Here is a 16281-nt window from a genome sequence, read left to right on the forward strand (position 1 = left end):
TGTCATGCAAAGAAAAGGAATCATGGAGGTGGAGGTAGAAGCTCTGTAATTTAATGCTGCAGCTGCCACTCTGAGGTGCGACCTCAGGCGAGCTGCTTAACCTTTCTGAGCCTCAGTATCCTCATCAGTGCAATGATCAGTGCAATGTTAAGGTCATCTTTGGCTACTTGATATTTTCTTTTCTTTTCTTTCTTTTTTTTTTTTTTTTTTTATTCTCAAGTTAGTTAACATACAGTGTAGTCTTAGCTTCAGGAGTAGAACCCAGTGATTCATCTCTTACATATGACACCCAGTGCTCATCCTGAAAAGTGCCCTCCTTAATGCCCATCAACCATTTAACCCCCCCAATCAACCCTCATTTTTTTCTCTGTATTTGTCTCTTACGGTTTGCCTCCCTCTCTGTTTTTATCTTATTTTTCCTTCCCTTCCCCTATGTTCATCTGTTAAGTTTCTCAAATTCCACATATGAGTGAAATCAATTGGCAAAGAAGATGTCAAACTTTCACTCTTTGCAGATGACATGACACCCCACATGGAAACCCGAAAGAGTCCATCAAAAAACTGCTAGAGCTGATACATGAATTCATAGGAGGTAAAATCAATGCACAGAAATTGGCTGCATTTCTATATACCAATAATTGAAGCAACAGAGAGAGATATCAAGGAATCAATCCCATTTACAATTGCACCAAAAACTATAAAATACCTAGGAGTAAACCTAACCAACGAGGTAAAAGACCTATACACTGAAAACTATAGAAAGCTTAGGAAATAAATTGAAGAAGACACAAAGAAATGGAAAAATATTCCATGCTCATAGATTGGAGGAAGAAATATCTTTAAAATGTCAATACTACCCAAAGCAATCGACACATTCAGTGCAATCCATTTCAAAATAACACCAGCATTCTTCACAGAGCTAGAACAAACAATCCTAAAATTTGTATGGGACCACAAAAGATTCCAAATAGCCAAAGTGATGTTGAAAAAGAAAAACAAAACTTGGGCATCACAGTCCCGGACTTTAGCCTATATTACAAAACTGTAATCATCAAGACGGTATGGTATTGGCACAAAAACAGACACATAGATCAATGGAACAGAATAGAGAACCCAGAAATGGACCCACAAATATATATGGCCAACTAATCTTCAACAAAGCAGGAAAGAGTATCGAATGGAAAAAACACAGTCTCTTTAGCAAATGGTGCTGGGAGAACTGGAACATGCAGAAGAATGAAACTGGACCACTTTCTTATACCATACACAAAAATAAATTCAAAATGGATGAAAGACATAGGTATAAGACAGGAAACCATCAAAATCCTACAGGAGAAAACAGGCAGCAACCTTTTTGACCTCGGCCACAGCAGCTTCTTACTTGATATGTCTCTGGAGGCAAGGGAAATAAAAAATGAACTATTGGGACCTCATCAAGATATAAAGCTGCTGCACAGCAGAGGAAACAATCAACAAAACTAAAAGGCAACCAACAGAATGGGAGAAGATATTTGCAAATGGCATGTTAGATAAAGGGTTAGTATCCAAAATCTATAAGAACTTACCAAACTCAACACCCAGAAAACAAATAATCCAGTAAAGAAATGGGGAGAAGACATGAATAGACACTTTTCCAGAGAAGACATCCAGATGGCCAACTGATACATGAAATGATGCTCAACATCACTCATCATCAGGGAAATATGAATCAAAACCAATGAGATACCACCTCACACCTGTCAGAATGGCTAAAATTAACAACTCAGGAAACAACAGATGTTGGCAAGGATGTGAAGGGGGAACCCCACTGCATTGTTGGTGGGAATGCAAACTCGTGCAGCCACTCTGGAAAACAGTGTGGAGGTTCCTCAAAAAATCAAAAATAGAACTACCTTATGACCCAGCAATTGCACTACTGGGAATTTATTCAAAGGATACAAAAATGCTGATTCGAAGGGGCACATGCACCCCAATGATTATTTTCAGGACTGGAAATTAGCAGATCAGACAGAATTCTTTCAGTTGCAAGTCACAGAAAACCCAGCCCTAGGGAATGCATCGGTGACTCATGTATCTGAAAAGTGCTGGGATAGCTCTCTAGCTTCCGACTCAGCTGAATCCAGGGGCCTAGTGTCACCAGGACCCAGTGTCTGTCTATCTCTCTCCACCTCACACGGCATTCTCATAAACCACTTTCTCAGCTAGACTCTCCTTTACAGCAGCAAGATGGCTACTATTACCATGGCTCCAAATTTTCCTCTTTCCAGTCTCAGTCCTTTGGGAAAGAGAATATTTCTTCCTGGTCTTTCAAGTCACAGCCTTGGGGTTTGTTCATTCATTCTTTCTTTTTTTTTTTTAAGTTTATTTATTTATTTTGAGGGAGGGAGGGAAGGAATGAGAGAGACAGAAAAAGGATGAGTGGGAGAGGGGCAGAGAGAAGGAGAGAGAGAATCTCAAACAGGTTCTGCACTATCGCAGAGCCTGATGTAGGGCTTGAACTCGTGAACCATGAGATCATGACCCGAGCCAAGATCAAGAGTTGGACACTTAACCAATTGAGCCACCCAGATGCCCTGATTTGTTCTTTCTGAACCAGATTGGCTTCATTTGAATCATCCGTGGGTCAGTGACATTCTGATTGTCTGAGAGTCAAGAAGAAGTTTTCCCCAAAATAAAATCAGGGTACAGTTGGGGGAAAAGGTGACCTGATGCTTGGCTGCAAAAGCAATAGATGTCTGCTTCTGGAGACTTGGGTTCTAGCGCTGACTCAAGCGTGACTCACTGTGTGCCTTCAGCAAGTCTGGGGTTCCTTGGGCCCCACTTCCCTCATCCACATAATGTAGGTTGAGCTAGACAGTTTCTGAGGGTTTTTCTGCTCTGGCTCCAGGAGTCTGTTCTTGGCAGAACACTGCCATGCTCTCTCGTCCCCAAAGTCATTTCCTAGCTGAATGTGCCTGCCTTCTCCCATCTAGTCTTTGTTGTCTGGGCCACCTCCTCTTTAATGTTCCCCATTACCTTCTGGGTAAAATCCAAAGTTAGCCTAATTTTTGTACTCTCTTATGGTTGGACCCAGCCAAATTTCTCTCCCACTATTCCCCTGACCTCCCTGTTTTCCACTGTCCTTTCTAATGGAGCTTACTGTTATTCCTTTGAACACGCCTTGCTTCCAGCCACCTCTGTGCCTTTGGACATGGTCGTCCCTCTGCCTGGAACACTCTCTCATCTCTCTGTCTACCTGGAAGACTCTAGACACTGTCCTCGAGCCTGCCGTGGCTTTCCTAAGCTGGGTTAAATGCCCTTTCTCCATGCTTCTGAATTAGTCTGTGCTTACTTCTCTTAAAGCATTTTTAAACTTTAGTCCCTGTACATGACCATAATTTTCAGAACAAAATCTGTCCTTTTTCACTGTGCCTGATAGACACAGCTGGTATTTATTTAATTTATTGAATGAATGAAGGAAATGAATGAATCTTGAAAGAAGTCAAATTTGAACTTACATTTGAAATACAGAAAATTTCCTCCTCTAAGCTTAGGAGAAAACTCCCAGTTTGCTCTGGACCTGGGCACCTCTACCCTAATGGTTTCCAATTGTGTAGTGAGCTCTTAGGGGTTATAACAAGACCCATCTGTCTATCCTTTTCTAGGTATGTTCAGCTGTATTTTACAGATGAGAAACTGAGGCTCAGAGAGAGAATATGAGTGCCCAGCGTCACACAGCTAGTGGCAGAATCAGGACTTGGATCCAGGTCTGACTTGAAAGCCATTGCTCTTCAGCATTTAGCTACTCACTCATTACTTTCAGTACTTGCTCATTTATTCATTCAACTGCTGTTCACTGAGCATTTACTGTATGTCTAAGCAGTCTGACAAAGGCTCTGCTCTCAGGAAGCTACGGTCTGATGGAGGCGGGCGACTAGGTGAGCATTAGTGAAGAGGTCAAGGTTGATGGGGCTGGGCCTGGGCTGCTATGAGGTCCCTTCTAGTCCAGACTGTGCCTTCATGCTCCAAAGCAAAGAGCACAAGCAGGCCAGAGCTCCTCCCAGGGGACCAGGCTCCCTGCTGCTACTAGATCTACTGGCTTTGGGCTTTTCTCAGGTTTGGTCGCAGACGTGTGATGGTCAAGAAGGGGCAGAGGGGCAACAGCTTTTATTTCATCTACATGGGCACAGTCGCAGTGACTGAGGATGAGGATGGCAGCAGTGCCTTCCTGGACCCCCACCCAACGTTGTTGCACAAGGGCGACTGTTTTGGGGTGAGTACAGGGAAAAGTCTGTTTTCCTGGGGCAGGGTTGGGGGCTTGACGGGACTCTTGGTAGAACAGCCAGGCCCAGTCCTGCCCTCTCCCCTGTGTGAGTCATGCCCTGTTGTGGGTCCCAGCGCCCTTAACCTGTCACCTGCCCATTGACTAGACCAGGTGATGTCCAAGCCTGGCTCCTTCGTCTGTGATGTTTAAAAAGGAATATGTTTCCTGTATAACAACACAAGGATGCAGTGACCCCTTAGGCTCCTCCAGCTTCCTCTCTCTGGTCTGGTCAAGCCTGTTGCTTCTTTTTCCACAGGCAGCATATTAAGAGGGAGGGGATGGGCCTCTAGAGGTGGGGAGTGAGCACAGGGCCAGCCAGGAATCTGCAGTCTGGGGAATAGAGATTTCTGGGGGCTGATGGAAGCAGGAAAGTGGTGGGCAACGCTGTGAGTAGAAAGCCAGAGGTAGCCTCTCAGTTGCCTTTGCTTGTGTTCACCCAACAGGAATTGGGCCTTATGAGTCCTTCAGTAAGGAGGGCCACCGTGGTCTGTATGGAAGAAACAGAGTTCCTGGTTGTCGACAGAGAAGATTTCTTTGCTAATAAGCTGGATCAGGAATTCCAAAAGGATGCTCAGCATCGGTTTGAATTTTTTAGGTACTCCCATCATCAGCCAACATCTTCCCCCTGGGTGTTTATTAGGTGCCTGACTTTGCCCTAGGCCCAGTGGGAAATAGTGGGTGCTTTTCTTTGTGTCTGGAATGCTCTTGAGACAGGAGACACCTCCCACCCAACTTCTCCATCTAGCAAACTGCTACTATACCTTCAGGTCTCAGCTCAAACATCCCTTCCTTGTGGGATGGTACTAATAGAATAGCTAACATGTAGGGAGCACTTGCTCGGCCAGGCAGGGTGCTAAGCCCCTTGTATCAAGGCTTTTTACCTGTGACATTGTTTCTCTTGTTCTCTCTGGTTTATAGCTAAGAAAACCAAGGCTCCGGATGTTCAATTCACAAGTCCCTGGGCTTCACTGCCCCACCTCACTAACCAACCCCATCTACGCTCACCCAAGAATAGAGAGAGTGCCCCACAGTGCTTCTATCACACCCTGTGTTTCTTTATTTTTTTTTATTTTTTTTTTCAACGTTTATTTATTTTTGGGTCAGAGAGAGACAGAGCATGAATGGGCGAGGGGCAGAGAGAGAGGGAGACACAGAATCGGAAACAGGCTCCAGGCTCTGAGCCATCAGCCCAGAGCCCAACGCGGGGCTCGAACTCACGGACCGTGAGATCGTGACCTGGCTGAAGTCGGACGCTTAACCGACTGCGCCACCCAGGCGCCCCACCCTGTGTTTCTTTAAAGCCCCAGCCAAACTGTAATTCTTTTTTTTTTTTTTTTTAGAGAGAGAGAGAGCTTGCAAGCGAGCACACTTGGGGGGAGGGGCAGAGAGAAGGAGAGAGAGAATCTCAAACAGATTCTGCACTATCGCAGATCCTGATGTAGGGCTTGAACTCATGAACCATGAGATCATGACCCGAGCCAAGATCAAGAGTTGGACACTTAACCAATTGAGCCACCCAGATGCCCTGATTTGTTCTTTCTGAACCAGATTGGCTTCATTTGAATCATCCGTGGGTCAGTGACATTCTGATTGTCTGAGAGTCAAGAAGAAGTTTCCCCCAAAATAAAATCGGTACAGTTGGGGGAAAAGGTGACCTGATGCTTGGCTGCAAAAGCAATAGATGTCTGCTTCTGGAGACTTGGGTTCTAGCCCTGACTCAAGTGTGACTCACTGTGTGCCTTCAGCAAGCCTGAGGTTCCTTGGGGTTCCTTCATGCTTAGCGCAGAGCCCAACATGGAGCGCAATCTCACAACCGATAGTGAGACCATGACCTGAGCCCAAATCAAGAGTCAGATGCTTAACCGACTGAGCAACCCAGGAGCCCTCAAACTGTATTTCTTTGTAATCTTTTAAAAATGTTTATTATTTTTGAGAGAGAGAGAGAGAAGAGCACAAATGGGGGAAGGGCAGAGAGAGAGGGAGACACAGAATCCAAAGTAGGCTCCAGGCTTTAGCTGTCCGCATGGAGCCCGATGTGAGGCTCAAACTCATGAACCGTGCGATCATGACCTGAGCTGAAGTTAGACGCTTAACCGACTGAGCCACCCAGGCACCCTCAAACTGTACTCCTTGATCATATAGTACCACCTTTACAGTTTATATACCCCTCAGGAAGCACTATGGCAGTGAGGGCAGATTGGCACCTTTACCATGGTAACCCTCGTGTTGTCATTGTGCCAAGCACAGGCAGGTGCTCACTTAATCATTTCTAGTTACTTGTCTTTAGGAGAAGACTGAAAATCAAATGAAGTATCTGCACTGGCCCTGAAAATACAGTCTGTAGGGTTGTGCGCCTCTAGAGCAGTGCGGTGAGCAGAGGGCTGCCCCGTGGGGTGGAGTGGAGTGGGAGAGCAGGGGCTGTAAGAGGGGCTGGGGCCTGCGAAGGGAGGACTTGGTCCTGCAGAGAGGAACATTTCCTGTCTTCACACAGTTGAAGAATAGGGCTGAGTTGCAATCTCAGCTCTTGGGCTTATTAACCATGTAACCCAAGATGGGTCACCTCCCTTCTCTGAGTTTAGTCTCCTGCTCTGTAAAGTGAGGATAATGATTCATCTCTCCCACATCATCATAAGGATTGAATGAGATGATTATGGGAAGTGTGTGGCCCCATAGGTGTTCCCTCTGTGGCGACCCTGCTTTCCTTCCTGTGTCTCCAGACCCTTCCTCTTTGGACATGGCACTGTCCCTGTTCCCCCTTGGTGTTGTGGATGGAACTCAGTGCCCTTGATGAGGCCTGAGTCATCCAAGTTCTGGCCTCATAATTTGTTGGAGCTGAGAAAATATGAGATGATTGTTAGCAGCCCCTGTGGGGCTGTGTGTGAGGGAAGGCAGCCCCTGACTGGTGGTGTAGGAGCTCAGGGAAAGGTGGGGCACTGTGGAGTGGGCCTTCAGTCATAGGAAAAAAAAAAAAGAGGGGAGTCCAGACGTTTCCCATTCACTGGCCACAGCCTGGAATATTTGAAGCTAATAGGCTGGAGGAAGCTGGAGTGAGCTGCCCAAACCAAAGGTAAGGCAGGACTGCTGGGCTGGGGGCAGAATAGTAGGTGAGCTGGAGTGAGGAACTCTCAGTTGCTTGGAATGAGACTAGCCTAGTGAGTACAAGGTTAGGCGATGGAGCCAGGAAGAAGCCCCTGGAGGGAAGAGTGGAAGGAAGAGAAGCAGAGCAGAGGAGAGAACCCCAGGGCGCTGCCACAGGCCAGGGGAGGCAACAGGAGGGCAAGTAAAATCCTCCACCTCGGGCACTTGCAAGAGAGCAAGACAACTTGTTCCCTTTCTGGAAACTGCTGAGAGCAGGGCACATTCTGTGATGAGGGCCAATGAATTCTAACAGGATTTTCCCCTCAGGAAGATGGATCTGTTTGAGTCGTGGTCTGATGAAAAGCTCTGGAAGCTCGTAACCCTGGGGAAGGTGGAGAAGTTCTCGTATGGCCAGCTGGTCTTAAAAGACTTCATAGAATCACCCTCCATCATGTTTGTCTGCAAGGTGAGAGGTCTAGGATGGGGGAGGGGTGGAATCTGGGAAGGCATGCCTAGTATAATGTCCTGTGGCCACACAGGCAGGGTCTGACCCCTGTTCTGCAACACCTCCTTCTCTGAGCTTCTGTGTGTTAGCTGCAAAAGGCATACCACACCGTTTGGCCTCCCTCCTTCCGAGGGTTGCTGTGAACTTTGGGACACACAGCTGTTATATTAGAAAGAGGGCCACAGGGGTACCTGCTCCTTAAGTTCATATACATGCTTATGTATATACAGATACATACTTAAATTATGCATTTTGGCCCTTGAATCTTAGTGACACCAGGCGAGTTTTAAAAATTATAATTTTTACTGATTTGAAGGGGCACATGTACCCCAATGTTTATAGCAGTGCTATCAACAATTGCTAAATTATGGGAAGAGCCCAGCTGTCCATCCACTGATGAATGGATAAAGAAGATGTGGTATATATACACAATGGAATACTACTCAGCAATGAAAAAGAATGAAATCTTGCCATTTGCAACAATGTGAATGAAATTGGAGGGTATTATGCTAAGTGAAATTAGTCAGTCAGAGAAAGACAAATATACGATTTCACTAAATTTTGAGAAACTTAACAGATGAACATAGGGGAAGGGAAGGAAAAATAAGATATAAACAGAGAGGGAGGTAAACCATAAGAGACTCTTAAATACAGACAACAAACTGAGGATTGCTGGGAGTGAGGGGGTGGGTTAAATGGGTGACAGGCATTAAGCAGGGCACTCTTTGGGATGACCACTAGGTGTCACATGTAAGAGATGAATTACTGGGTTCTACTCCTGAAGCCAAGACTACACTGTATGTTGACTAACTTGAGAATAAAAAAATAAATACATAAAATCATAATTTTTAAATTATAGAAGTGATATTACCACAGCATAAAACAGAGTTCTGGAAAGAGGGAAGAAATCACGCATGAGCTCATCACCTCAGAGTAGATTTTCAGAAGCAGAATTGCATGGTATCATCATTTTTATGAATCTTGGAACAAGTTACTCTCCAAAAAGATCCACTTTATCTAACTTCCAGCTGTGCACACCTTTGCCAGTGCCACACACCTCTGCCAAACTTGCCAGGCATTCTTTCAAAAGTCTTTTTTTTTTTTTTAAAGTATGCCCAGCGTGGAGCCCAGTGTGGAACTTGAACTCACGACTCTGAGATCAAGACCTGGGCCTAGATCAAGAGTTGGACACTTAAATGACTGAGCCACCCAGGTGCCCCTCAACAATTCTCTTTTACATTTTTTTTAACGTTTTATTTATTTTTGAGAGAGACAGAGACAGAGTGCGAGCGGGGGAGGGGCAGAGAGAGAGGGAGTCACAGAATCTGAAGCAGGTTCCAGGCTCCAAGCTGTCGGCACAGAGCCCGATGCAGGGCTCAAACTCATGAACCGAACCATGAGATCATGACCTGAGCCAAAGTTGGATGCTTAACCGACAGAGCCACCTACGCGCCCCATCAATTTTATAATGCCACCTTATTGAGGATTTAATTTACATTTTTCCTGATTCCTAGTGAGATTACTCATGTTTGTTTACTGTCTGAATTTTGTCTTTTGTGAATTGCTTTTTGTCTTGTGTCAACTTCTGTGTTGGTTGATAATAAAAAGAAAATCTAACATTTATTGAGTGCATACTATGTCCCAGGTTGTGTGCTTCAAATGCTTTATTTCATTTTGGCCTCACAGCAGCCCAATGGAGGTTGGTAGTGTTGCTATTCCCATCGTACAGAGGTGGAAACTGAGGCATAGGAAGGTGAAGTGGCTCCTCCAAGATCACATAGTCGATGAGGGGCAGAAGCCAGGTTCAATACAGATCTGTCTGACTATCCAAAGCTCTTCTCAGGAGCTGGGATTTGCAATTTGAGTCGATCTTTCTGTCAGTTGTTGACTCTGCTCAACCCCTCAGTAGTTTTCATGATCACCATGAGAACTACCATTTTTTTGAGGCCCTTTGCTCCTGTGCCACGGGTTCTACTAGTATTGTTAATTTTTGTTTGTTTATTTTGGAACAGGTAATACATGCACATGGTTTGAAATTCAAAAGGTTTAAAAGAGTAATGTTTCCCTCTCACCTCTTTCCCCCTGCCACCCAGTATTCCTCCCCAGAGACAGTCATTGTCACTGCTTTCTCATGTGTCTGTCCTGCATCTATTCTTTGTGTATAGAGGCAAATGCATGTGTATATTTTTTCCTTGTTTTCATAAATGACGTCATATTATGCAGGCTGTTCTTCACTTTGCTGTTTCAAGAGTGTTTCTGTAGATTGTTCCATATCAGTACATAAAGAACCCACTTGTTCTTTTTTACCACTTGTGCAGGGTTTCACTGTATGCTTATACTTGAATTTATCTAACCAGTTCCTTATTGATGGATATTTAGGTTGCCCCAATCTTTTGCTATTTCAAACAGTGTTTTGATGAATAACTGTGTACATAGTACCATTTCACTATAGCTCTATCAGGAAGATATTTATTATAATAATAATTATTATTATTAATTTGGGAGAGAGAGTCCACAAGTAGGGGAGAGGGGCAGAGAGAGAGAGAGAGAGGGAGGGATGTTAAGCGGGTCCATGCTCAGTGTGGAGCCCAATGCAGGGCTTGATTCCACGACCCTGGGATCATGGCCTGAGCCAAAATCAAGAGTTGGATGCTCAATCGACTAAGCCCCCCCAGGCGCTCCTGAGGAAGATATTATTATTCCAAGTTTACAAATGAGGCAGTTGAAGTTAAGATACCTTAAGAAAGGCCATCCAAACTTTTAGTATCTCCCATATATCTGTTGCTCATATTAAGCTAGCAGACATTTGTTGAGTTTGTGCGAAGGTTGATTCATGCTCTGGAGGGATATGAAGATGGAAAAGACTGTTTCTCTCTGTTTATATGTCTCTTCCATTAGGTTCTGAGCAGAGACAAAATTGTCTTTGCCAACTACCAAGTGATTAGCACAAACTTTTTGAGTTCTCGGGACTCAAGAGGGGGAATCTCTCTTAAGGCTGGAGGTTGTAAGGAAGACTTCCTGAAGGAGGTGAGGCAGGAGTTGAGCCTTGAAGTATTGGACAATTAAACAAAAGAAGGGGGCAAGATTGGTTGTGTGCTGGAGCTGGCTCTTACTGGGCTGTGAGAGCTGATTAAGTTTCAGGAATTTTCCAAGGTAATAAATACAATAGTTATTAAAAATGAAATTACATAGGGGTGCCTGGGTGGTTTAGTCAGTTAAACATCTGACTCTTGGTTTTGGCTGAGGTCATGATCTTACGGTTTGTGAGAGTGAGCCCCACGGTGGGCTCTGCACAGACAGTGGAGCCTACATGGGATTCTCTCCTTCCCTATCTCTACCCTCCTCTACTCACACACACTCTCTCTCTCTCAGAATAAATAAATAAACTTTAAAAAATTAAAATAAACTATTCATCATAGATTCATCAGAGAAGTTACATTGTTGATGAACAAGCAACATTCTGGTATGCGTAGCACTAAAACTAAAGAAGGTTTCCATTTAATGAACATAATTTATACAAAGGTGAGAAGTAGTTTGCCAGTAGATTACAAACTATTCTTAATAATATTAAATATATCGGGGGGCTGGTTCAGTTGGTTAAGCATCTGACTTCTGCTCAGGTCATGATCTTGTGGTTTGTGCGTTCCAGCCCTGCATCAGACTCTGTGCTGACAGCTCAGAGCCTGGAGCCTGCTTCGGATTCTGTGTCTCCCTCTCTCTCTGTGCCCCTCCCCCACTTGCACTCTGTCTCTCTCTGTCTCTCAAAAATAGACACTAAAAAAGACTTTTAAAAAATGTATTGGGAGAAGTATGGATTGGATGCAACTTAATTTGTCAAATCACAGTTGACTTGTGACTATAGATTGGCCATGGTTACAAGAATTCAGCCAGAGCCCACAACAGTCTTCTGTGAGAATCCATTGGCTATATGCAACCTCTTTAAAAAATTTTTATTTTAAGCAGGCTCCACACCCAATGTGGGGCTCGAACTCAGGACCCTGAGATCTAGAGCCTCATGCTCTACCAACTGAGCCAGTCAGGCACCCTTATATATAGGAACTTTCAATAAGAGTACAGTATATTTTATTATTTCTATATTGTGTGTAACACACCCTTTATAAGAGTAAGGTTTATAGACATGCATACATTTTCCCAGAGAGCCGATTATTAAACTTATCACTAGGGGTGTGTTTGTGTTGTTAATTCTGGGTTCAGTCCTAGAGTAGGGAGTCAAGACTAGCTTAACATAAGCAGAAGGGGAGTTACTGCCGGATGTTGAATGGCTAACAGATTTACTGGTGAGGGGGAGGCCTGAAGGAACAGAACTTCAACTGAACATGACCCCCACGTGACCCCAAGTCAGAGTCCAGAACTGGACAGTCACAGGTGCTGCTGCTCCTGCCACATTCAGGAAGCCACGTCCGTAGCCACTGCCTCCACAAACACAGTAGATATCCTGCAGTCCAAAACCAAGCCTTGCCCAAGTGCATCTGGGCAGTGGAACCCAAATCACTTCTTAGGTGCGAGGGGGCTTCGGAGATGTTTGGGAGTGTTTGGCTTGCAGCCTCTACACTATAAGGGATTGGACGCACAGGATCTGACCCAAAGGATGGTCATGTGAGGAGAGCAGGGAGAACCTAGAAGAGAGAATGGTAGTGCCAAACCCTGAAGGCCAGCCTGAGTATTTTGCAATTCCTTCTCCTCCCTGACATCTGCAAGACTTGCTCTAATCAAATGATTACATCTTGACCGGCAGAAAGTTCTTAGTCTGTGTTAGCCTCCATTTCTTTGTCCATAAGACAGAATGAACTACTTACCTCATAAAGTCTGTTATAAGGATGAAAGAGTCTAGCCCAGATTTACTCGGTTCACATTCATCCTCGAGTTCAGTGGTTCTAAGTATTGTCACTGAATCAGCAGCATCTGTATCACCTGGGAAGTTACTAACAATGCAGATTCTCAGGACTACCCAAGAGCTGTTCAATCCAAAACTCAGAGGTGGTGGCTCAGTAATCTGTCTTGACAAGCCTTCCAGGTGATTCGGATGCACATTAAACGTGGAGAACTCTGACTTAAGGAAAGAGTTTTTCCAGATTTGAGTAAGCATGAAGAACATTTAGGGGACTTCCTAAAAAGGCAAATTTCTGCCAGACCCCAGAGATTCTTATTCATTAACCTGGCCATCTGCATTTGAATAAGCGTAGAGGGTGAATCTAATGCAGGCGCTCTTGAACTTCATTCTGAGAAAAATAATGCAGATGTTACAAAGTGACAGCAAGGAGGGAGCATCCTGGCTGGTAGGTGAGTTTGATCTGTCCTTTACAGTGTTTTATTGAAAGTTGATTTAATCGTTATTGTGAAGATTGTAAATAAAATTTCGGATTTCTGGCTTCTTTTGAATATTCAGAAGATCAGGCAACACCAGGCTGTATTGTGATGTGGCCCCCTCTGGCTGGAGTTGAAAAGCACCTGACCTTTCTAAAGGGACTGCTCTTTTGTCCCATTTTCATTTCCTGCCAGGCCAGCTGCTAGAACATTCATTCATCTGAGACTGGGAGGTCCCGACCCCTGTAGTTCACAAATATGGCCACTGGAGGGTGATAGCAGGGAGGGGCCTGGGTGTCCTGGACCTGGGAAAGTTAGGGAAGGTGATTTCCTATTGGCTTAGAAAACATAGTTAATGCCCATAACCAATTCATTTGGAACAATTTATCATTTGGGGACACATGGTGAAATTGTTTTCTACACAGGTACAGATGGGGTTAAACACCCACGAGAGCCTGAGAAGAAAATGTTCACCTGTGTTTCTCTGGCACCTGCAGTCCTTGTTGATAAATGTTGAGTAAATGTTCACTAAGCCTCCAAGACCAACACCTGCCATATCATAAGGGCTTAATAAATGTCTATCCCTTCTCTTTCCTCTTCAACAGTAGTTGGGCTTGAACCTTAAGTATAATGGGTCTCTTACAGTTCCTACTAAAAAAAGGTAATGTTTTATAAAGATATGAAATAAAAAAGAAAATGACATATCTTTCCTACCAGATTAGAAAAAATAAAAAAGATTGTGAAAGCCCAGCTTTCAATGTAATACAAAGATAAAACAGGCTCTGTTATACACTGTTGGAGAGAGTGTAAACTAACATTTCTGCAAGGCAGTTTGGCAATGTGTGTCAACATTTAAAACATACATGCTTGTAGGAAACAATCCCAAGGGATAATCAAACATGCGCATTATATTAGGATGAACAAGGTTATGTTGCAATTCTAAGCAATCCTCAAATCTCAGTGGATTAACTAACAAAGACGCATTCCTTCATCCCCACTACTTGATCAGCAGGAGGCCTTGCTTTCTATGGTCACTCAGGGACCCAGGCCACTGGAGACTATCTTCACCTATGCTTCCATGGTCCATAGGACAGGGGAAGGTAATGTTGAGAATCAAGCATGGGCTGGTAACGTTTCCACTCACATTGTCAGAGTCACTTTGCTTAGGAAAGTGGCCAATGCAAGTAAGAAGGCCATATCTGATTAAAAGTAAAAAAACAATCCTGACTTATGCTTAGGGGGAGAACTTGAGATTTGTGAACTAAATGACCACTCTAGGCATTAAGATGTGTGTACAAGATTATCAGTTAAAGTTGCTGTCACAGAAACCCAACTGCAGTGGCTTAGTGAATAGTAATTTCCTTTTGTCTTGCAGTAGAGAGGCTAGAATTAAGCAATCCAGGGCTAGAACAGCTGTTTGGGGAAATCTTCAAGACCCCAGTTCCCTTCTAGCATCTCCCCTCATCGTCCACAGCATATAGCTTTCATCCTAATGGTCACGATGTGACTATTTCACCTCCAGCCATCACATATGAGTTTTATGCAGAGGTAAGGGGGAAGGACAACCACAGGTTTCCAGGGAGTTTTATCCATCAGCCTTCCACTTATATGTCAGTAGCCAGAACGGGGTCACTGCTACCCCCAGTGCAGGAGAGTTTGGAAAGGCGGTGAGTTTTGTAAACAGGATTTTACTGTCCTGAACAAGATCAGAATTATATATATAATACTGACAGAAAGAATTGAATATTAATCTTCAAAAATATTTCCTTGAGGTGTAACATGTGTGCGATAAAGAAATCTAAACTTTACAGCTTAGTGAATTGTTATATATGTATATATCTGTGTAAGCATCACCCAAATCAAGATAGAGATCATTTCTAGTACCCTAGAAAGCTCCCTTGTACACTTTCCCAGGCAAACTCCCACCCCCCCAACCAAAGATAACCACAAAGTCGGAAGATTACTTTTGACTGTTCTTTTTAAAAAAATTTTTTTAACATTTATTTATTTTTGAGAGACAGAGACAGAGCATGAGCAAGGGAGGGGCAGAGAGAGAGAGGCACAGAATCTAAAGCAGGCTCCAGGCTCTGAGCTGTCAGCACAGAGCCCAACGCGGGGCTCAAACCCACAAACTGCAAGATCATGACCTGAGTCGAAGTCGGACACTTAATTGACTGAGCCACCCAGGCGCCCTTTTACCTATTCTTGAACTTCATATAAATGAAATCATACAGAATGTGTTCTTTGTGTCTGACTTCTTTTGCTCAACTATTTCCTATTGTAAATTGTATGTAAGTTATGGCATACATAGAATAATATGCAATCACTAAAAAAAATAATTTTACCATATTACTTGGCATGAAATGATGTCCTTGATATATTATTGAGTTCTTTAAAAACGTTACAATGATCTCTTTACATAAAGAGACTCATTTATGAAAAAAAATATTAATGTATTATGTTTACAGAGAAAAGTTTGAAACAACATTCACCAAAATGCTACTTGTTATTTCTGGGTGTTAGGATGAAAATAGTTTTGACTTTCTTTATGCTCTTCTGTTTGGTTTGAATATTTTTAAAACTTTTAATTTTGGAATGGTTTTAAATTTATAGAAAATTTGCAGGAACAGTGCAAAGAATTCCTGTATAAACTTCATCCAGATTCACCAATGGCTAACACTTTGCCACATTTGCTTCTCTCTCTCTCTCTCTCTTTCTCTGCCTGAATCATTTGAGAGTTAAATATCATTTGTTATACTCACTTACCCCTATATACTTAAGGGATTATTTTCTTTAAAAATTTTTTTTAATGTTTATTGATTTTTGAGAGAGAGTGACAGAGCATGAGTGGGAGACAGTCAGAGAGAGGGGGACATAGAATCTGAAACAGGCTCCAGGCTCTGAGCTGTCAGCACAGAGCCTGACATGGGGCTCGAAATCACAAACTATGAGATCATGATCTGAGCCGAAGTCGGACACTCAACCGACTAAACCACCCCTTAAGTGATTATTTTCACCAATTGTCCCAATCATATTCTCTATGGTGATTTTTCTCCCAATGCCTACATTT

The 16281-nt window shown here is 43.6% G+C and overlaps 1 protein-coding gene across 7 annotated transcripts in view; it reads left to right on the forward strand.

The window, feature by feature from the left end:
• Nucleotides 1-16281, forward strand: part of CNBD2 (cyclic nucleotide binding domain containing 2) — a 65736-nt gene that overhangs the window by 26858 nt on the left and 22597 nt on the right. For all 7 annotated transcript variants that reach the window (XM_025932390.2, XM_086702088.1, XM_086702089.1 and 4 more), the window contains 3 exons: nt 4096-4252; nt 4747-4898; nt 7709-7847. In XM_025932390.2, the coding sequence (XP_025788175.2) occupies nt 4096-4252; nt 4747-4898; nt 7709-7847 (448 nt within the window). The remainder of the gene's footprint in view (nt 1-4095; nt 4253-4746; nt 4899-7708; nt 7848-16281) is intronic.

The sequence above is a fragment of the Puma concolor genome, chromosome A3 (genome assembly GCF_028749965.1).
Source record: "Puma concolor isolate L17-30 chromosome A3, mPumCon1.1.hap2, whole genome shotgun sequence".
NCBI lineage: Eukaryota > Metazoa > Chordata > Mammalia > Carnivora > Felidae > Puma > Puma concolor.